The following is a 23,221-nucleotide window of genomic DNA, read 5'->3' as shown; positions in this document are numbered from 1 at the left end:
ATATATTCCTGTTAATCCAATCAAAACAACACAAGACTTTATTGCCTTGATAGAATAAGTTATGTATATATTCCTGTTAATCCAATCAAGACTTTATTGCCTTGATATAATAAGTTATGTATATATTCCTGTTAATAAGGGCTACACTTTTTGATGGGGGGGGTTGAATAATTTTCCGAAAAAATATGTCAAAGATCAAAAGAGATTTAAAACCAGATTTAAACTGAATGCCTTCCGTAAGGACAAAGTTTTTGAGATTGTCCTTCCTACAGACAATTGTACAACAGAACATATGCAATAAGTTATTTTTTCTCATTGGTTGCTATTTGCCAATTGCTGTTAGTAATCTCCTGGCTAACGACAACATGTAATGTAAATGTCATAGAACGTTGTAGCATAGCACTCACCGTAGAAAGAGTTTTAAAGGCAAAAAAAATTGCTTCTGGTCAGCGCCCTTCCCGCGTTAATTTTTTAGAATAAATAAAATGTTGATGATATTGATAATATTGACGTGTTTAGCCAATTGTATATGAAGGGGATAAAATAACACTTGTGCTGTGATCGCGCAAGTCAACCAACCGCGAGATATATAGTTGTAGGTTGGTTAAGTTAGACTGGGAAATGCTAATATAACTTTATGTAATAGTTTGACATATCACAAGACACGCATATGCTATTACAAGTTTTAGTAATCTGTACATTGACCCCAGTGACCGTTGATTAAATATGTTTTGGGGAAATCCTGTATAAACTACAGCAAACTGACACACCCCAATGACGTAATGTTGTTGTTTATCACCAATGACGTAATGTTGTTGTTTATCACCAATGCATAAGTTGCATAAGTGAAGAAAATGAATATAAGCATTGGCAATTCGTAGCAAATTCAGAATTCATATCGATCGTTAGAGAGATAGACAGACGAATGGAATGAACGATTTCCAGAACAACTGAACGACCATATGGTGTTATGAATTGTAATACTTTGAATCTCGTCAAGTAAATGATGTCTAATAGTTTACATCAGCGTCTTGGTTTCGAATAATTGGCACGCATACACATCATCGCTTGTTCTCAGACTGGTAAATGCAGTGAATTAGTACCTAACCTGGCGACATCACAGTATGTATGTATGTATGTATGTATGTATGTATGTATGTACGTATGTACGTATGTACGTATGTATGTATGTATGTATGTACATGTTAATGAACTCCTGACAATCACATGTGAAAAGAATGTGATTTGAAATCACAGAATGTGATTTGAAATCAGATGTGAGGAGATCAAATGACGGGGTAAAAATAAGTCAGTGAACTATTTATGCATTTTGTCTAAATTACGGGTTGTTATCTACGCCAGTTAGTTCAGATTACGTCACATGTACTTAATACTACACTTTTTAGATTTCTCGATTACCTTTAAGCTTTATAGGTCCTAAGTCACTGCCAGTGAGAGGTACACTGTAAATGAATCCACAGGCAGATACCATAGAAAGTTCAAAACAAAGCTGTCAGTTGAAAGCCAATATCGTCAAATCAATATACAACATTAAAGGAAGAAGGCATTGATTTGACCTGGCGATATGTTTAGGGCGACAGCTAGTGACTAGTACTGTTTGGGAAACATTATGATACAGTATATTGAGTTTTGCCAAGACCACCAAGTTTAGTTGAGTTTTGCCAAGACCACCAAGTTCCGTTTTTGTCATGTGTTCACAGAACAATTGCAATACACCCAAAGAAATGGCAAAGATAATCGGTAGGAAACGGGGAGGACACATTTCTAAGAATAGATACACATTTCAGGAGATGTCTCGTTACATCCGATCATCTTACTAAAGATGTATATGCCATGGCCATAGTGATCCACTGTGGTTTATATGTGAGTAATTCAATTAACAAAGTGACTCTCTTGTATGATCTATAGACACACATACAAACTGAATGTATACTGATCTAAGTTAAAGGCTACCTCAGTGAAGCCCAGGTGCAACTAAAAATAATTCAAATTTTGATTTCAATTCAATCAGTTTATATTAATAACCAAGTCCAAAGAAGACATTGAACATGGGCATCAATATTGTTATCGCAATGCAAGTAACATGGGCATCAATATTGTTATCGCAATGCAAGTAACATGGGCATCAATATTGTTATCGCAATGCAAGTAACATGGGCATCAATATTGTTATCGCAATGCAAGTAAGTACATTGCAAACAACTAAAAACATATTGTTACTGTAAGTATAATAACAAACAATGTATACATTTATTAATGCTTTGCGATTTATTGAGTTAAAAACAAGGATTTGACTAGTCTAGTTCCTATATAGTCTATCTGTTAGACCCCGGATGTTCTTCCGATAGAATACAACACACGACCGAACATCGCTATCGAGAATTAGATTCGGGCAAGCTTGACTGCGAACATCGTTCGTTTATCGTATCGGAAGAAAGCCTGAACGTCTAGCAGCAAGATTATTTCCTATACAGTATCGTTACGATTTATACCTTCACTCACCACAGCTGGCACCCAGACTAGGACTTGACATATGTTGTTTCACATTGATGTAGAAAGGCATGATAAAATTGTGTTATAAATCCAAAATCTACTGTCTCATGGGGTAAGCCTCGTAAATTATTCAATATGGAATGGTTGAACGCTGAATATTCATGAGTAATGAACAAATGCACATCGAATATTCGAGTTGCCTTGCCTTGTGTTGCCTAGTACCTTTACAGAATTTCCAGACATGACTGGGTCAGCATTTGTTCAATATTCATGAATATGCAGGGTTCAACCATCCATATTTATGGGGCTAGCTCCCATGAGACAATGCGCGACTGCTAATAAGTGCTACTGCTAAACAATAGACGGCCAATTATTGTAAATTTATGTAATCGAATTTGGCATTGAAAATAACGATTGCATCATTTGAATATTACGTTTTTTTTCCAGTAGGAGAATATTGGTGATATTTGTAGCCTGGATTTTGGACGATGACGTAAAATAGGCTCCTGTTTACGACGGTGTTAAAGTTTGTAGCCTGGGTATTATAGACAGATAAGTCAATACCTGGACGTATTACTAGAACAATATACACACAGACATTTCTTCTATTTGCAATAAGGATCAGGATTATGGTATATCAATGACTCTTGAAACAGAAAAAAGGGGACAGACGTTTGACTGCCGTTAAAGAAAAAGTGAATAGACTCTTTGTATTAACCCTAGCCTCCAGGGACTATATCTGAACCAACAACTTAGTTTTACCATGCATGGATCTATTATTGATAACAGATCCATGGTTTTTACTCGTATAATGTGCATTGATAAATATTTGAATGTTGGGAATAAGACAGGTCATGCTGACAAATGATATGTGAGTGACCCAGATTAGATTTTGACGACATCACGTACGGTGTGAGTAGAAGATTGACAAAGATTAGAAAAGTTCGATTACCTATTGAAGTGATCTTTTATACAACAAATACTATAAATATACAGATGACTTGTCCATCAATCAAGAGAGGATATCAGTCAGAGCGTTGGATACAGACGGATCAATGTTGAGATAGTAGCCGGTCAACAAAACATTCTGCGAAAGTCAGAACAATATAATGGCTGATACATCAACATGTCTATCATTTGTATACTGACCTGAATAAATTAATATTTCACACAGAATATGTAGATTATGTCACTTTAAATCTTGGTTTAAAATATTGAGTAAGATTGCCCTATCAATAATTAGCAAGTGGTATTATAGATAGGGTTGTACTTAGGCTAGTAATGTCATAGATAGGGTTGTACTAGTAATGTTATAGATAGGGTTATACTAGTAATATTATAGATAGGGTTGTACTAGTAATGTTATAGAGGGGGCTGTACTAGTAATATTATAGATAGGATTGTACTAGTAATGTTATAGAGAGGGCTGTACTAGTAATGTTATAGATAGGGTTGTACTAGTAATGTTATAGATAGGGTTGTACTAGTAATATTATAGATAGGGTTGTACTAGTAATGTTATAGAGAGGGCTGTACTAGTAATATTATAGATAGGATTGTACTAGTAATGTTATAGAGAGGGCTGTACTAGTAATATTATAGATAGGGTTGTACTAGTAATGTTATAGATAGGGTTGTACTTAGGCTAGTAATGTTATAGAGAGGGTTGTACTTAGGCTAGTAATGTTATAGATAGGGTTGTACTAGTAATGTTATAGATAGGGTTGTACTAGTAATATTATAGATAGGGTTGTACTAGTAATTTTATAGAGAGGGTTGTACTAGTAATATTATAGATAGGGTTGTACTAGTAATGTTATAGAGAGGGTTGTATTAGTAATATTATAGAGAGGGTTGTACTAGTAATATTATAGATAGGGTTGTACTAGTAATGTTATAGAGAGGGTTGTATTAGTAATATTATAGATAGGGTTGTACTAGTAATATTATAGATAGGGTTGTACTAGTAATGTTATAGAGAGGGTTGTATTAGTAATATTATAGATAGGGTTGTACTAGTAATATTATAGATAGGGTTGTACTAGTAATGTTATAGATAGGGTTGTATTAGTAATATTATAGAGAGGGTTGTACTAGTAATATTATAGATAGGGTTGTACTAGTAATGTTATAGATAGGGTTGTATTAGTAATATTATAGAGAGGGTTGTACTAGTAATATTATAGATAGGATTGTACTAGTAATGTTATAGATAGGGTTGTATTAGTAATATTATAGAGAGGGTTGTACTAGTAATATTATAGATAGGGTTGTACTAGTAATGTTATAGAGAGGGTTGTATTAGTAATATTATAGATAGGGTTGTACTAGTAATATTATAGATAGGGTTGTACTAGTAATGTTATAGAGAGGGTTGTATTAGTAATATTATAGATAGGGTTGTACTAGTAATATTATAGATAGGGTTGTACTTAGGCTAGTAATGTTATAGATAGGGTTGTACTAGTAATGTTATAGATAGGGTTGTACTAGTAATATTATAGATAGGGTTGTACTAGTAATGTTATAGATAGGGTTGTAGTAGTAATGTTATAGATAGGGTTGTACTAGTAATATTATAGACAGGGTTGTACTAGTAATGTTATAGATAGGGTTGTAGTCGTAATATTATAGATAGGGTTGTACTAGTAATGTTATAGATAGGGTTGTACTAGTAATGTTATAGATAGGGTTGTACTAGTAATATTATAGATAGGGTTGTACTAGTAATATTATAGATAGGGTTGTACTAGTAATGTTATAGATAGGGTTGTACTAGTAATGTTATAGATAGGGTTGTACTAGTAATGTTATAGATAGGGTTGTACTAGTAATATTATAGATAGGGTTGTACTAGTAATGTTATAGATAGGGTTGTACTAGTAATGTTATAGATAGGGTTGTACTAGTAATATTATAGATAGGGTTGTACTAGTAATGTTATACAGTTGTGCTACAATGCTATAGGCACTATTTTTATAATAACACTGTTCTTCTCTGAATCCTTAGAATTTGGCATATAGAAGGAAGACTACTCCAATCTCCATACAGCATATCATAGCATGTTGGGCAAACCGCTTAGGCCCCAAAATGTTTAGATTTGTACCCTTTCCAACTACTGACCACTTCCCAAAAACTGCCCCACATATTAGAAATGGGGAGAGCCCAGTATCTCAAAAGAGACAAAGATCAGACCAACTTCGTATTCAGATCTATGTCTGAAAAACGTTTGTTTGGCAGAGAACAAAATGATCCATGTAATCCTTATTATTACGGCAACACTATAAATGCGATGACCTGGGATTGAAACATAGCCCTTTATGCAAAACCGCCTTCTCTAAACTATGAGCTAGTTGATAGCCAAAGTCCAACGAGCAGCAATCACAATACCAGATTATCAGTGTCTACGGCCAGGATTACAAATGTGCTTATTCATCCCACCAAACAATAATGCCATACACTGAGAGAAAGACACAACGGGACCCACCATGTCCACAAAACAATTTAACGTTGACTTTGTTTACGCCTGCCTTTGGACACTGGTACTGTATTCTGAACCAATAGCAGCAACCAAAGGACAAATTAAAAGCAAACTTGTTGGAAAACAACCTCACTTTGTAGTTCAAGCACACGTAATTCACGTTTGTTTTGCTCAGTGCAAGTAACGTTGGATGCTTTGTTACCCAATGCCAAAACGTCGCCCCCTCAGAGGATTTAAACTCAATAAAAACACGTTATTTATGTCGCATTGGGGAGCACCTGCTTAAGTACAATCGCGAGAAAAATAGAAAGATTATCTGCCGATAAGCTAACTACAAGATGAAACCTTATGACGACAGCAACCGCTTCAGGCGCCTTCAAAATAAGATTTAAACTGTATAACCCAACGCTCCGCTGAGTCGAATTTTTTCATCGTGATTTTAACAGTCTGTCTTTGTTCTCTTTGTGCTTTCTTGGCAAAATTTCAAGTAAGTAGGGGCTCAAAACAATCACGTCCCCACAAAGTTATAGGCCGGACAGACCGAAACATTTTTTTTAAATTACCCTAAAATGTCAAAAAGTTATGGCAGTCACTGACTCAAAGTTATAAAACTTCAAGTGTGAAAATCTCAAAAATCTAGAGTAGAAAGAGCACTTGCGTGAAATATTCTATATACAAGGTTTATTTGAATCCACATTATACGGTCTGATGCATGTATACGGCGAATTAGGGGCCGGACACGACTATTAACCCACATAGCCTTGCCCTGTGTGTACTCGTTTGTTGATAAAAACGATGTTTAGTGGGAGAGAATGATATATTGGTATTGCGCCAGGAACGAGCACCTCATTGGCTTTTCTTGTAGCGATATGATCACGTTTGTGTGAATTAACAAAGAGTAAAACTGGGTGTTTGATCACGTGTTCACCGTACGATCGAGAAGACAATAAACAAATACACATTTATATAGTTTCAAATAAACGTCAGTCACTACAGAATTTAATTTTGCTATTTTAAATTAAGGTAGCGTTTTTTCTCCTTTTCGACTCGAAAATGCGTTCCATAGTACAATATATCGAATTTCACATTCAATTCACTGATCGTTCAATATCCATGACAACACAATTATACGAAGTGAACATAACCATATCTTTTAGCACAACTGAACTGATAAGGATCAGCACAGACAACTTGTCTGTGGGATCAGTAGTGCTATAGGCATGGTGCGGTGTCTGTCCGTCTGTGTGTGTGTGTGTGTGTGTGTGTGTGTGTGTGTGTGTGTGTGTGTGTGTGTGTGTGTGTGTTGAATTTTGGTGGGAACATTTCTAGTGGTGTGTAAATTAAGATTTGTTCATGACATGATAATTCCATCAGTAATATATAAATTAGGGCTAAACATGTCTTTTGGTCAAAAATCTTTAATTCCAAAACTACTCAGCATATTGGGCTCAAATGTTATGTGGGTGCATAAGAAATATTAAGCATATGATGATTTCATCAGCGATATGCATATTAGGTGTAAAATGTAAATTTTACCCTGTTGTTACCTATCTGCATACACTTTTTGAATGTTTGTTTATTCACTTGCCTAAGAATCGCCGTTGTTATCTTTGTGACATACAACATCATTTGGCTGTTGTTATGGGCGTGGTCATGGTTGCTAGGGATATTTGCATACATATTTTGAATGTTTAGGACAAAACAATTATTTCTGGCCAGCACGCGCATCACTTGAATACCCTCGTGTCGGTCTTTGTTTTAGTGTTTGCCTTGCACATGCTGTCTGCAGGGAGAAACACAAAAATGACCCTCTTTCCTTCCGTGAAGACAACTGCAGAGCCAATCGTGAACAAGCAAAAGACATCTGTCCCCACATACACACTTGTTCCAAAGTACTGACAAAAGGACAGTAACTTTCATAAATAGAAGATTGAGTGACAGGTTTGTTGAGAAGCAAAAAAAAAATCGCGATGACACAACTTTTGACAGAATGTCCTAAAAACGATTTGGCCTTACTCACTTGCCTACTAGATAATGTTATTTTAGCAAAATATACAGGCATTTGGTTGTACTTTTTGAGATATAAGTTTTTGACCAAAATTGACATGTTTACACCTAATTTGCATATCGCTGATGAGATCATTATATAAATTATATGCTTAATATTTCTTCACATATACACGCATAGATCCATCTCCATTAAATTTCAGCCCAATCTGATCAGTAGTTTTGTAATTAAAGATTTTTGACCAAAAATACATATTTTTATAGCTAATTTGCATATCACTAATAGGATCACCATGTCGTAAATCTTAATCTAAACACCAATTTTAACAATTTCCCACCAAATTTCAGATCGATCTACCCACTAGTGTTTGAGGTTAAGTTTTTTGCCTACTCGGCTTGCCTCGGGGGCTTGCCATACACTACTTGTACCACTACTGTTTATACCAATGTCTGCAATTTACAATTTGAATGACCCAAAACCGTAGAGGTACAGCTCCGTTAGAATAAATTACGATCTCTCCGAAAATAAGCTGTTGTGGTCAGTCAGCATAGGTTAACTCGACGTCTTGAACAGCATAGGTAGGTAAATCATAACAAGGGAGACGCGTGGTTAAAACGTGTTGTAGTCGAGTAGAAAGCAGACGGCATGTCTCTCACTATGATCTGGCAGTACATCAGAATGCCTAGGGCATTACAAGAGGATGATATATGCTGATTTGGCACGCCGGGACATGTTCAGGACGGGCGTGAAATAATAGACGGCTGGAGATTTAAAGGCTTCGGTTTGTTGCTAAGCAACGACCTTGTTGACAACATCGTCTCATTTTAAGATTTTATAAGACAGTGTAAAATATGGCGATGGTCGTTCACACCATGTATTAATGTATTAGGTTTTCCTTCAAAGTTGAAACTATTGTATAATCCATCTAGTCAAGGCACCTATTTATTTGCTGACTTTTGTGCACTTTTTGTTCAATTGACACATTACCATGTAAAAGTAAGTGCATTTACAGAACCTCAAGCATAACTACTAGTATTAGACTTCGGGTGAATGCTTTGTAGCGAACTTGCTCCGAATATATCCAAAGTAATGGCCGGAGAGTGTCCCAAACCTGTCAAGTCATTTAACACGTTTGGACCTCAAACTCCAAGTAATTTCAAACAGCATGGACACTGAAAATCCAAGATGTCGGCTAAACTTACACACCTTTGCCAGGAGTTTCATCGGTGGGTGATTTATCGTGACTGCTGATAGAGTAAGCAAACAATGTTTGAACAATCGAATATTTCAGTGCCGATTGCGTAGTGATCATTATTATGTACAGGAATTTTATCAATTGACTCTGTCACTTAGCAACATAATTTGTGGAGTAAGTTTGTATGTTTCCTGACAGGGAGTGTTGGCAGTATAACGAGACGTGACTCATTCCCATTTTACAGAGAAGTACTAATTGTTCATATAATAGTATTAGTAACGTTTCACACGAATAGCGAACCGGTTCTGACGTCAGTCTTAGGGTAACAAAATACGGTTCAAGGGTCACATAACGATACTTGACAGAGTCCGTACTTAGTTTTATTTATTAATTTCTTTGTTTACCTAGCTTTTAAAGATGGCCACAGCGTTGTTTTAGTTAGCAATGGCTCAACATATACGACACTCTGTAAAACTCGGTAATATTATGTCAAACTGACTTGTGAGTGGGATGAAATATCAAACCAAATCTTTATGTTTTAGTGATGTACGTTAAAGAAATTGTGTATTTTAAAATAAAAGCTGTTAGAAAGACGACTGCCACATTTGACAAAACGTCGAAATCCAAATGGTTGCCTCAGTGTTCAAGTAAATCACTGGTGACCCCCATCTGGTTAATGCCACCCCTGGGCTGACCCCCACCGGCTAGGCCCCAGTGATCATGACCATATAGGCGTGTATAAACCCAACAGTAACCAAACAACAATATAGTTTCTCATATCCGATTTCGTCATGTAAAACAAAAAAGTCACACTCCGTGAATTTGATATTTTCACGGCGTCACGCCCGACTGCTGAATAATGTTTAGAAAACACTCCACGGTAATGATCGTAAAGTAATTGGCGAAGTCATTATAATAACAATCACCAAAACAAACACGATACATTTCAGATCGAAACAGAGGCCTAAACACTTTCTGTTTAGTAACACCATACACCGGCCACTTGCCCAGATGTACATAGGAAATATTTAGGGTTGTGATACCCGATATCTTACGTGTCACACGCAAGTTCAACAAAAGTCACAGGAAAAGACACTCGCGTTGCTTGTATTTTGTAATATTATATGTTTAAGGAAAACTATCCTATTCGTTTTTTGTTGTGATCCGCTTACACAGAAATACAATATTTGAAAGTACGCAGTGCAATGAGTGTATCGTGTATCTACGCACTGTATGGGGAGTGACACGGTGTAACTTCGGACATGTTGACTTCGTTCAACTGTTATGTTATTTGTACTAGTGCATAGTGGCGTCTTTAAAAAATGCGACGGGCGATATTTTATTGTTTTCCCATTTCAACCAAGCCTCCACATGTTAAATGGATTATCAATTCAAACTTCGACTCGCCTTTTGTTTAAAGTAAATTAAGGTTGTGTAACAAACATTCAACGTGTTTTTCACAGTTCTATTAGCGATCAATACCAGCAAAGTGACATTATAGTACTCTAAAGAGTAAATGGCAACGTAACAGAAAGGAGTCGAAACAAATGAAGTCTATGCAATCGTCTAAAAGCCCTGTGTAGGTTGTCACGAGTTATACACATAGGTATGTGCAGGGTCTTAGCAACAAAAAGCGGAAGATCTATTAGTCGCCGTTCTACTGGCCTTGGGAACACCAGATATTTGCGAGTTATAGAATCGTATTTCTAACTCGAGGGCATTTTTCAACACAAGAAGCAGGTCTTGTTCGGAGTCGGACATGTACATACAGTGTTGATCACTGTGGTGCACTGGTATTCAATTACTCGACTAAACCTTGTATGAATACGAGTAACAAGTCGATGACAGAAGGTCTCATATTCGGCCAAAAGCTATATCCTAGTTTTCTACACTACTGACTGTGAGAATAGATCCATGTTGAACCGTTAACCTTATGTGCCAATAATTCAATCAAAACGACCCTTTGACGTCACGGTGAGTGGATAAAGGGAATAAATACATACCATTTCGTCCAAGGACATCATATCACAAGTTTTTTTCTGAGTAAATATTGGAGTTTCGTGTCCAGCAATCTCTGCTTCGATTTCAGTTTCCATTTGTATAATCGTGGGTGCTTCCATGCCGAACTTAGCACCACGACGAGCTAGTTCTAACAAACACAAGACAAAGCTTTTTTCATTCTTTCTCAAAACTAAATCGTCAGTTTCAAACAACAAAACGTCTTTGACGCCAAGACAGTGGCGACACCAGTGAATGAAATTACTAATATTGTCCCTAGCCATGAAGGTTCCTGGTGGAGCCAACGGTTTGTAACGAATTTCCCTTTCTGGTATTTGGATTCCATTCTTGGCTGTCAACTCTCCATGTTTTCTCCTGAACTCCAAGGCGGCGACGTGTACGTTATTGGCATGTTGGCAGAGAACGACACCAGACTCCAATTTCTCTAAAAAATTATCCGCGGAGAGATCTAGATTGTACATATCATTAAACCACTCGGCCAAATCCTCCTTCATAGCGTATATATAGTCGCGATTCGACTTAAAATTCCGTATTGGCGTGGCTTCCCATTTCCTGTTAAAAGAGTCACTGTACGGGTCCACTATCTCTTCTGTATCGGAATCCGCCATAATTAGGTCGCTAATAGTCCAAATATATCCAACGATACCTAGCCGAACGATGCCCGTTCCGCTCAATGTCGATACTTCAAGTGTATTGTGAAACGGCTACCGCCGGTCAACACTCCCTCCAACCTTGTGAGCGCCCAGGTAGTAAATAGACAACAAGTCACGTGACCGTAGACAGGGATTTCTCTGTGTAGGAGCCAACAATGTGTCGTGGGCCGTTAGCTGCGAGTGACAAATACATTCATTACGTGAGAACTATGTTCAGTGTTCTTTAACAGCTTTAAGTAGGACAACCTTGTTACCGAAAACAAATCAATAAAAAATACCACTACGACTAAAATGTGATCAAATTGTCGCCAACGCGCGTCCATAACTTTAATGGGCAGTTAAGTTCGTGGGCCTATAACTGATGGTGCAAGTAAAGTTGTGGGCGCTGTGTCGTGTTACTCGCACGCACAAGTAAAGTAGTGGGCGCTGTGTCGTGTTACTCGCACGCACAAGTAAAGTAGTGGGTGCTGTGTCGTGCTACTAGCACACAGTACTATATTGGACACTATCAATTCATACCCCAGTGGGGCATTTCAAAACAAGTATTTCATGATCAACAATATGATGATGATGATGATAACTACATAATACAGTTTCACAACGAGAAGTTCTGCAGTACGAACTGACCATAGAACATGCGATTTTTTGCAGCGGTATAAATGTAAGTAAACGATCATAGTGTTTCAGATATGTCTTATTTCAGGTATATGTAAGATCTCCGGCAATTAATGAAGAGGTTGAAAGAGGGGGAAATTATTTTCCGCCTCGGAACCATGACGTAAAAACCCAATGGAATGGAATGAATAAAGTAATACAATAAAGTGACCATAATATATATATATATATATATATATATATATATATATATATATATATATATATATATATATATATATATATATATATATATATATATATATATATATATATATATATATATTTATAATTTGTATATATAACTATTACGCTCTGCCACTGCGGTATAGAGCAATGTCTTAGCAGATTGATACTCACCGAGTTATATATATATAATATATATATATATACTTAATTCAAAAGAATAAGGATGTAATAAATACATCCTTATTCTTTTGAATTAAGTCTATAATGCTCTGCTACTAATATTTGCATCGAGCACTGTTCTCTCCAGCGAGACACTTATATTCATATGTATACACACACACACACACACACGCACACACACACACACACACACACACACACACACACACACACACACACACACACACACACACACACACGTATAAATGAGTGGCCACTTCGTATTCACCCGCCTGACTAGTGTGACCAGCTGTGCTATACGAAACAAATTTGTAGTGGAGAATCGAATGTAACGAGTAACCAAGTCATCTTATTTCACTCATTTATCAAGCTCTACATCCGTATCGAGCACTTTACACCAGAAGATCTGGAACCTACATTTGGAGATATTTATATATAAACTAAATATTTACGTAATTCCCTACCATCTAATTACGTCCATTCTATCTTTTAGGGCGCGTGTTTGGGCTTTTGGTGCGAGTGGTGGTTTACATCTGCCTGTTTTCGTTCTGTTTAATGGAGAAAATAAACGAATTTTCCAGAAGTACTGTAGGCCTAATAAAAGTACGAACTATAATAACTTTAGTTTATAACAAATAGAGTAGAGATTATTTATAGCATCATCCTCAATATAGAGATTCGACAAGGAAGTTTTAGCACCATCATCTTATATCTTTATATCTCTGCATGCATGCATGTATGTTCTTGACGGTGCTTTAGGCTGGAGTCAGAATTCACGGCGGGGGCGGGGAAGAAACAATTTGTGTGTGTGTGTGTGTGTGTCTGTCCGTGTCATCGTTTTCTCCATAACGGCTTGCTCAATTCAAACCAAATTTTGAAGACGTATTTCGTAGGGTAATGGCAAGACATGATTAGGTTTTGGTAAATATCCCGTGAATATTAATGAGCAATTTACGTAATTAATGGTTTTCGGGAATTAGGCTATATCTCAAGAATGCACGATTCAAATTCATTATAACTTGGTGCATACATTTGCGATACCAAAGCGCACCTGTCCCGAAAATATTACTAATGTAGCTTTTAGTTTAAATAAGTTATTGGCATATTTTCAGTTGGCCACAAAAAAGAAAAACTTAGTTTCTGGTCAGGAAATGTTGTCTAAAGTGATGCGACTCTAAACCAGATTTAAACTGAATGCCCTTTCGTAAGGTTATCGTCTTGCTATCATAAATATAATTCAAACTCCCTGTTCAAACCACACATTGCGCCCTCACTGTGCACTGAATATATAGAGGTCAATGTAAAGGTCAACAGTGTTTCTACAAATTTGTAAAGTAATACACGTAGGCTAGATCGTGAACAACAGTGTTGAAGACCAGCAATTTATTTCTGTAGGCTTATAGATTTAATAATATTATTATAAATCATGCTTTATTACACCTGATGAATGTGTTCAATGAAAGTGTATATTTCCCGAGATACTGCGTTAATTACACGATCACATGGCTCACACCAAACAGAAGTAGCTTGATATTGGGAGAAATTGCAAAACAACAAGGTAAAATTAGAAAGTTCGACGTTAATATCATACTTCCTAAATTTCTAATCGAAAATCTACGAGATTTAAATTGAATGCCTCCTGGAAGGGAATCACCAATTATGCAAATTACCCATTAAAATGATATTCAAAAATTATGGTAATGAATGTTTTTTTTGACAAAGCCTAAGTACTGACAATAATGAATTATGCAAAGGGTTCCCTAAATCTTTAGGTGAAATCGATGGCTTTTATAGTACATATGCACTCTGTTACATTTAACGTATGTACTAAATTGTATGGAAATTGAAGTATGCAGTCTTAAGATATTGCCTAACTACCAAAACTCATTAATTAAGCAAATCATTTATTAACAGTGTAAGGTACTTCAGCAAACATTATAGGATACATACGATTTATGGTTAAAGTATGTACGAATGGTACTGAAATTTAAGTATGCAGTCTTAAGACATAGCCTAATTACCGAAACTCATTAATTATACATATTATTCTTTAACACTGAGAGTTACATCAATAAACTTTACAGGACATATGGGATTTATTAAGGTTAACGTATGTACTGAATTGTATTGAAATTGAAGAATGTATTCTTAAGTTATAGCCTAATTACCGAAACTCATTAATTATGCAAATTATTCATTAACACTGTCAGGTACATCAACAAACTGTATAGGCCACATAAAATTTGATATGGTTAACGTATGTACTGAATGGTATTGAAATTGAAGTACACAGTCTTAAGATATAGCCTAATTACCGAAACTCATTAATTATGCAAATTATTCATTAACACTGTAAGGTACATCAACAAACTTTACAGGACATATGAGATTTTTTAAGGTTAACGTATGTACAGAATTGTATTAGAATTGAAATAATATTCTTAAGTTATAGCCTAATTACTGAGACTCAGTAATTATGCAAAACACACACACACACACACACAGACATTTCTGCCCTACAGTATCTCCTTTCTTACGGAAGGAAAAAATGCGTACAACAAATACAGCTTTAAAAAATATGAAGGGAAGTAGTATAGAAAATAGCGGTTTTGGCGCAGTTAAAGCAACATACCTAATTTTTATCCGTTTTAAGGTAAATTAAGCCTTATATTTGTACTAAAATCAATTTTAGAACCAGTTTAAACCAGTTAAAGCGACATGCCCCATTTTTCACTCATTATAAGGTAAATTAAGCCTTATATCTGTAATAAAATTGACATGTCTGTTTTAAACTTGTTATAAGGTAAATTAAGCCTTAGTAATCGATCATATCTCGGTATATAATTTTATTCAACGAAGCGACATGCTACTACGCTTGACTGCCCCATCACACCGTCTATGACCCATATAATGGTGTTATTGTTATCTGTTTAATTGTACACCTCAGTGATTCAGTGATGCATGACTACCTCAGGCAGCCTCAGGAATGTTTGGGTTACAAGGTCAGGTTACAAGGTCAATTGACTGTTACAGATTGTTTACAACCCATGACTCACTAGCGTGCACCCAATTAAACAAATAACAAGAGATGGTATATATGAATATAAATGGATCCTAATACCAAGCGATACATTACGATGCGAGAGAACTGTACCACTTGTGGTAGGTCGGCGCCAGAATTCAAATGTGACAAATGCAATAAACGTTTTAGACATAAACATAATTTTATCAAACACATAAATATAAAACGCTCCTGTGAGACTACTAAATGTGAATATCCTGATGCATGTCCAACATGCGATCGTGTTTTTCCTGAATTCATATGTGATAAATGTAAATTTGCATATAAATACGAGTGTCATTTAAAGATACATTTTAACAGCAGTATACCTTGCGTTAAACAACCTAAGAGATATTTTTTCATGCTGTCATATATCGTATTATGTTATTTGTCTAATTGAAACGCATGGCAGCCCTCAGGTATGTCTGGGTTACAATGCCAATTGACTGTTACATAGGCTGACAAAGGGATTACAAATGAGTGTTTACATACTGTTTACAGTTCATATATCACCTTGTATGTATGTCGTATTCTAAATTAGAGAGATAAAAACACAGAGTATATACACACAATAAATTCAAAATGTCAAACGAACAAAGACAAAATTCAATCACTTTCGAAGATGACACAATCGAATCAAGTCCACTTTCTCTGATTGATCCTGCTATAGCTAATCCTGTAGAGAATGGTGAGGATTTATTACTGGATATTTTGGATGAAAAAAGAAGGATCCAAGAGGTTCCTACATTCAAATGGAGAGAAGTTCCAACAGAAAAAACATTTCTGATTACTCGATATCAGAAAATTTATTCTTCTTACGGTCCCGGATTAAAAATTTGTCTCAATAATCCAATAACTTTTAACGAACTTTATTATACTTACGCTCCTAGCAGAATGATAAATGAGATTCTTACAAAACCAAAACTGCCATTAATAGTTGTTTCACGTGGATTAAAAAAATCTATGAAAAATCCAAAGAAATCGTATCATAGTTATACTCTAATGGATTTTGATGTAGTAAACCAAAAATTAATGGAAAAAAAAGAAGTTAAATAACAGTTAAACAATAATTAAATCATGATTTAAGGATTATTCAAAAAACCTGATAGTCTCTTATTTTTTTGGTTTATTTAACTTCAGTTTTAAAAAGATTTGACGCCATCGTAAACGCCACCAACTAAATCTCACTATCTCTGGATATTCTGCGTTCCATTTATCCCAAAATCGTTTAAAAATTTGATTCTGTGAAAATGCTGCCTTTGTTTTCAACTCTGGTATTAAAGCAGCCTCCTGATATTTTCCTAAGTATAATAGAATTGCTTTTATAATTACACTGAAGTTGAGTGATCGATATCGTGTTGGCTCCATATAAACTTCATTAATTGATGAAAATATTATAGTAACAGTTCTTAAAAGATAATAATTTAGATTATATTTTTTAAAAACCTTTTTAATGTGGTTTTTAGGGTCATAGATGCTTCAACTGTTTTGTTTTCTTTGATCATTTTCAAAGTTTTCATCTAAAGGTTTGTGTAACGAATTACAGCAGTCAAAACAGTGAAACCTTCCATAGATGTTACCACAAATGTTTTTACAAATATCATTACGAGGTATATTGAATTGTTTACATATGTTACAATGTATGATGTTATACCAGTTTATTTATTTTTTTGTTCATTGCATTCCATTCTATTGAATCAAAACAATTAAAACAAAGTGTACCGAAAATGTTAGTACAATCACTGGCTACCTCTGTTACACCATTTCGTTTACATAATTGACATGCCATTATATATAGTTAGTTTATTGTATTATATTATATTATATTATTTAAATAGTTAGTTTATTATATTATTTAATATATTTTTTTTGTTAAATAAACTAATAATATTCCACCACCAGCTAAATAAATATATTGGTATGTCTTCATGTTGTTAGAAGGTTGATAATAGTCACTAAATTCAGGTTCATTCTTAATACTGGCAACACTTGTGAGACTACTTTGTGTACTCTGTGTACTCTGTGTACTCTCTGGATGAAATTCAAGATACAAATTTAAGTTTTGATGTCAGAACCAGATTTTGTCTCACATGAACATCTAAATTTTTTTGTTTTGCTATAAAATCTAATACTTTCTGCCTATGTTCCAACCATACCTCTCGATCTTTGTTGAAATTATTTTTCAAGTCATCATTTAATTTATTCACATTATGTACTGGAAGCACAAGTCCTACTATTTTACTAATCACAAATAAAACTCCATTTACAATGTTGTCACTTACGAGAGAACTGTAAGTGCTTTCATATATCTTATAATACTTTTCGATTTCTTTATCGCTCGCTTTTTCAATATATTTGAGAGTGAAATTTTTTCCTAAGAAAGCTTTTGATTGTCCAGCAGCAATGATACAAAGTAATCTTTCTCTGTACTTAATTATTGGAGACACCTGTGACTCTGGTACCGGTGCTGTCGGCTGTAAAATTGTAGTCATATCTGCCAATGTCTGTTCCATTTTGTTATAATAACTATATAATAATATAAATATATTAGATATTTTGTAAAAAAAGTAGATGATAACTAACGCAATAAATAACCAACAGAGACAACAAATATCATTGATTAACATGATATCAGATTAACTATATTAAATCTATACTATATGGTTGTCTTAAACGAAATACTAATTTACTATAAGGAGTATATTTAATTTTTTTTATAAATTCATTAATTTCTTCCTTATTTAATTCCATCCCATAGTTTTCAATTATTTCTTTCACATCATTTTTACTCGGTGTGTAATACAGAACAAGCATATCGATGTTTTCTCGAAATGTCTTAGCGATACTCGTAAATTGTTGCGTAAGTACCCATACGATAATATTATCATGACGAGCTGAAAATGCCAACTTAGTTAAAATATTGACACAAGATTTGACATCCTTCGTGAAAGCGCAGTCATCTAGTATGATTAGACTTTTTGTATTTTTGTAACACTCATACACGAGTTCAATACTTTCATTTATTTTTTCTATGTTGGGAATCATTATAATAATGTCCGAGTCTTTGTAAATACATTTTTTATTCAGTTTAGCTTTATTGTTTATGAACGTCGGACAGATTATGATTATGTAATCGAATACGTTTTTGTAATACGTTTGTAATAGTTCCATAACGAACTCTGTTTTACCCGAACATGTCGGTGCACTAATAAGCATATTGAAAGGAGGATCAAGCCAGATCATTTTAGGGTATTCTATACTATCAATAGTATCAATATATAATAGATGCTAATTTAGATTCTTGAATTTTAAGCATGGCATCACTTATAATGAAAATATTTGCAGTTATTTTTTCTTGTGGATTTGTGGAATCTCGTTGAATTTCCAGTTGAACCCCATCTTTTGTATTCATGACTTTCAGACCACTACCATGATATCTATTATCCTTAAAACTTCTTAAATCAATAAACAAACAGTATTTATTCAACAGAAAGGTGGCCTCTAGTTTATCGCAACAGAACTCAGATGACATGAAATAACGTCTTGTTTCTTCCCAAAATTTTCTAGGAGATAATCCCTGTGCATACACTTTATTTGCGATACCTTCTATTGTTACTGCAACAGAATTAATACTAGGATTAAAGAATAATTCGGTGTCTAATGCATTTTGTAGCTGTGGTTTACCGAATAATACAAAAATTCCTTTTAAGCTTCTACGTGGTATATTAATGTTCTCGTTAATAATTGTATTCGTACCAGAGAAGTTAATTGTTCTGAAATGGTGAATATGTTCGTAATGAAAACTTTTGCCACTGTTATAGTAATTCTTAATTTCCATAGCTAACTTTGGATCTCTTATCGTTTCATATTCAAGTTGGATGTTTGTTAAAGTATAATCCCAGCCATCTGTGTCTTCACTTACTAGGATTTTATTAACAGAAGCAAGAGTAAGCTCCCATTCGATATGGCTTCCTAAGCTCGAAGGATATACTGCTCCATGACATTCATTATAGGATGTAATTTCGCGAGATCGATCGCATATTTTTTACCATATGCCTTATGAAGTGCAGCCTCTCCTAAGTAATCCCCACCACCGACTCCATCAATATTATCACTTCTCAATTTTCGGAGATTTTCTGACTGAATTCCATACAGCGTTTTATTTGTTCTATCTGAATACAGATCTTTATACGTTTGTACTAAATTGTAGTTTGTTAAATCCATTAAGATTTCCCCCTCGAATTTTAAAACTAATCGACTGATGAGGTTGGCAGACAGGTTTTGGACAACAAAGTTCTTATTATGACCTTCTAGTTTAAGATCAAAGACTAGATTGAATTTACCCGTTAGAACAACAATGTTTTCTAATTTTGGACATCTGATATATAAAACTTCACCGGGTTTTGCACGATTTGGATTATACGTTACAACATGATGAGTTCGCTCTCCTTTACTACCGAATGCGTTCAATTTTGAGTAGTCACCTTGAAGTTCTCTATTGTAAGGCATTTTTCTTATTCTATATTATACTAAAATACAAAAAAAAATATTATTAGTATATTTAATATGGATCACTATTATTTTTTTTTTTTTTCATTTTCATTTATTTTTTTTGTTTAGAACTTTGTTTAGTTAAAATCCGTTCATAAAGGTATACCGCTATTGCAGTTGCCAACAGCCATACATGATCACCTATAAATCCTATCACTTGCCCCGCTGTTTTTAAAACAAACGACACGATAGTACCAATAATACCCGGTAGTGCCATTGCTGCTTTATTACCGAGCCATTTCAATGCATCCGCAACACGTTTAATAACTGCTTTGACTGGTCCACCACTACTACCGCTACCGCTACTGTTACCACTACTACCAACGGGTGGTGATTTTATACCTAATGCAATGGCTATGGTTGTTATGACTAAACCGAGTGCTGTTGCCAATGAAACGATAGTAACTCCATTACGTTTGAAAAGAATTACCAGTTTATCTTTAATACTAAGGTTTGGGTCTTTGAGTACTTCTTTCAAAGCAGATGTCTCAGCTAACTTATTGTGTAAAATATCAGTTTCTTTATTATATTTTAAGATATGAATCTCAATTCTGCCTAATTTTTTTTTGCATCTTGCGATAATTCTTCGATTTTTTGTCTGTTTTCCAATTCTTTTTTTCTATCATACAAATCTTCTAAACTCTTGACTGCTGTATCAATTTCTTTACGCATGATTGTATATTCAGGATTGAGTTCATTCCATTCTTCAATTTTGTTTTCAACCTTACTGATTTCATCTTTATTACCTGCAGTGTCTCTTCTGTGGTAGGCTTGATAGTCTCTTAATTGTCCAATCATTGGTGGTGTGAGATCTATAGCTTCAACTTCATCCACATTTAAAGGACCGGTAGCAGCAGTGTCAACAGCAGTGTCCTCGAAAAGTCTATTAGCAGCTGCAGTACCAATTTTACTTTTTATTGTACTTTTGGCTAAAAGTTTACCGTTTCTTGTAATCCGTTGATTTTTTATGTTATGATACAACTCTCCATCCTTTGCATATGTATTTAATCGTAATTCAGTTCGATTAACTGGCACGCCACTTTTTTCGATAACTGCATCAATAGTTTCCAACAATACTTTAGTTTTTAATTGAGTAAGTTTATCTGCTGCGGGAGCTACCGAGCCAATGGGGCCAACAGGGTCTGTGAATGATGTTTCCTGAAGGCCCTCCAGGTCTTGCTCCATTAATTCAAAATCCAACGCATCTTGTTCGTAGTCTGTCATTTCCAAGTCTTCTCCAGGGTCACCTACATTTTCATCTACATTTTCCTTAAAAGGATTAATATCGAAAGGATCAAAGTCAGCCATCTTACTACTATATAATATATAAATAAGTAACTTAAAAATATTATCCCAACTATTATTCCCATCGTTGAATATTCATGAACAACGTCATGCTCTTGTGTTACTGCTACATCTGCTACACCTTCAACTGTTGTCACTGCTGCTACCGCTTCGACTTTTACGACTGCTGGCGCTTCAACATTTGTTGTCGCATCTAATCGTTGCACTGGATCATCATGACCTTCCATTTCTTTTAATGCTGATACATCATTATTTATGTTGTTATAACCGAACTTCATATCTTCTGTCGCCTGTTGTAAGAAATTGTTATAACCCGTCACATTTGTATTCAAATTTATAATCATTTTACTCGGAATTAACCATAAAGAAGGAGAAATGGCTAGATCTAAGTTTACCCTCGTTGTATTGATTACATTTTGATAACGAGGTATACTGTTGTCCTCATTAATGCCTCTCGTCTCATCCTCGAGTAATGAAATCATTTTTTGTCTCGTTTCTTGACCGGCACCGCCAGAGTTTGCTATACTTACTCGCGTGTCTGCTTGACTTCCTAACACGCAATATACATAAGCTTCGATTGATCGATTCAATCTTCCTAAACCCGCTTGTGTGAAACCTGTGCTGTTTTCTAAGACGAAATAATTGTACTGCTTATAATCAGCATTTTGAAATTTATACCAATGCCAACTTCTGCGAGCCTCGTCTGGAGCCCAAGGGTTTTCAACCATTGTATCTTAATATTTATATTGGATATCTTTTATATATGGTTTTTTCCACCACTCATATCCGACCCCTATACCATTGTTTCCCGATGTGTCATACGTGAATCTGAAATCTGTATTATAATCTAATCCGAATTCATCGCATATTCTATGATAAGACGGTACATCATATAAATTATCAGTTTTATTAAAAGTGTTGGGGTCATCAGGTAGTGGGCAAGAAAGTTCATTTAATATACGACGTATCGTAAAGTACACGTGAAATCTAAAAAATGATTGAATCTATTTAGGGATCTCATCATTACACAGATGATCGTGAATACTAACACCGCATCCAGTCGTAGCTAACCAAACAGCAAAATTCAATTGTTGATCCCAGTAACCCATATTTGGACCTTTCAACCATTTGTTGGCACTGCCTGCATTTTTATGAATTAATATGTAGTTTTTGAATATATCTCTCAATTTTATATTGAATCGATCGGTTTCGCTGACATAAACAACCATGTTAACTAATATGTCTCGTATATCCACGGACCTTCCTTTATCAAATGGTTGATGTAGTGCATAGTTAGCATTTTGTGCTAAAGTAAATGGTTTTGGAAAGTGCGGCTGTTCCTGTGGTTCCTGTGAATTTTGTGATATTATGCTCTCCAAACATGTTGCTAAACTGTTGTCAAACTTTTGTA

The 23,221-nt window shown here is 35.0% G+C and overlaps 1 protein-coding gene across 1 annotated transcript in view; it reads right to left on the bottom strand.

The window, feature by feature from the left end:
• LOC144449063 (uncharacterized) overlaps window positions 1-12,142 on the bottom strand; it is a 45,166-nt gene extending 33,024 nt beyond the window's left edge. The window contains exon 1 of the mRNA XM_078139476.1: window positions 11,202-12,142. Within this exon, the coding sequence (XP_077995602.1) occupies window positions 11,202-11,825 (624 nt within the window). The 5' untranslated portion in view covers window positions 11,826-12,142. The remainder of the gene's footprint in view (window positions 1-11,201) is intronic.
• Between the last annotated feature and the right edge of the window lie 11,079 nt (window positions 12,143-23,221).

The sequence above is a fragment of the Glandiceps talaboti genome, chromosome 18 (assembly GCF_964340395.1).
Source record: "Glandiceps talaboti chromosome 18, keGlaTala1.1, whole genome shotgun sequence".
Classification (NCBI taxonomy): Eukaryota; Metazoa; Hemichordata; class Enteropneusta; family Spengelidae; genus Glandiceps; species Glandiceps talaboti.
The sequence above is the reverse complement of the archived record's forward strand: the minus strand, read 5'-3'. Positions and strand labels throughout refer to the sequence as shown.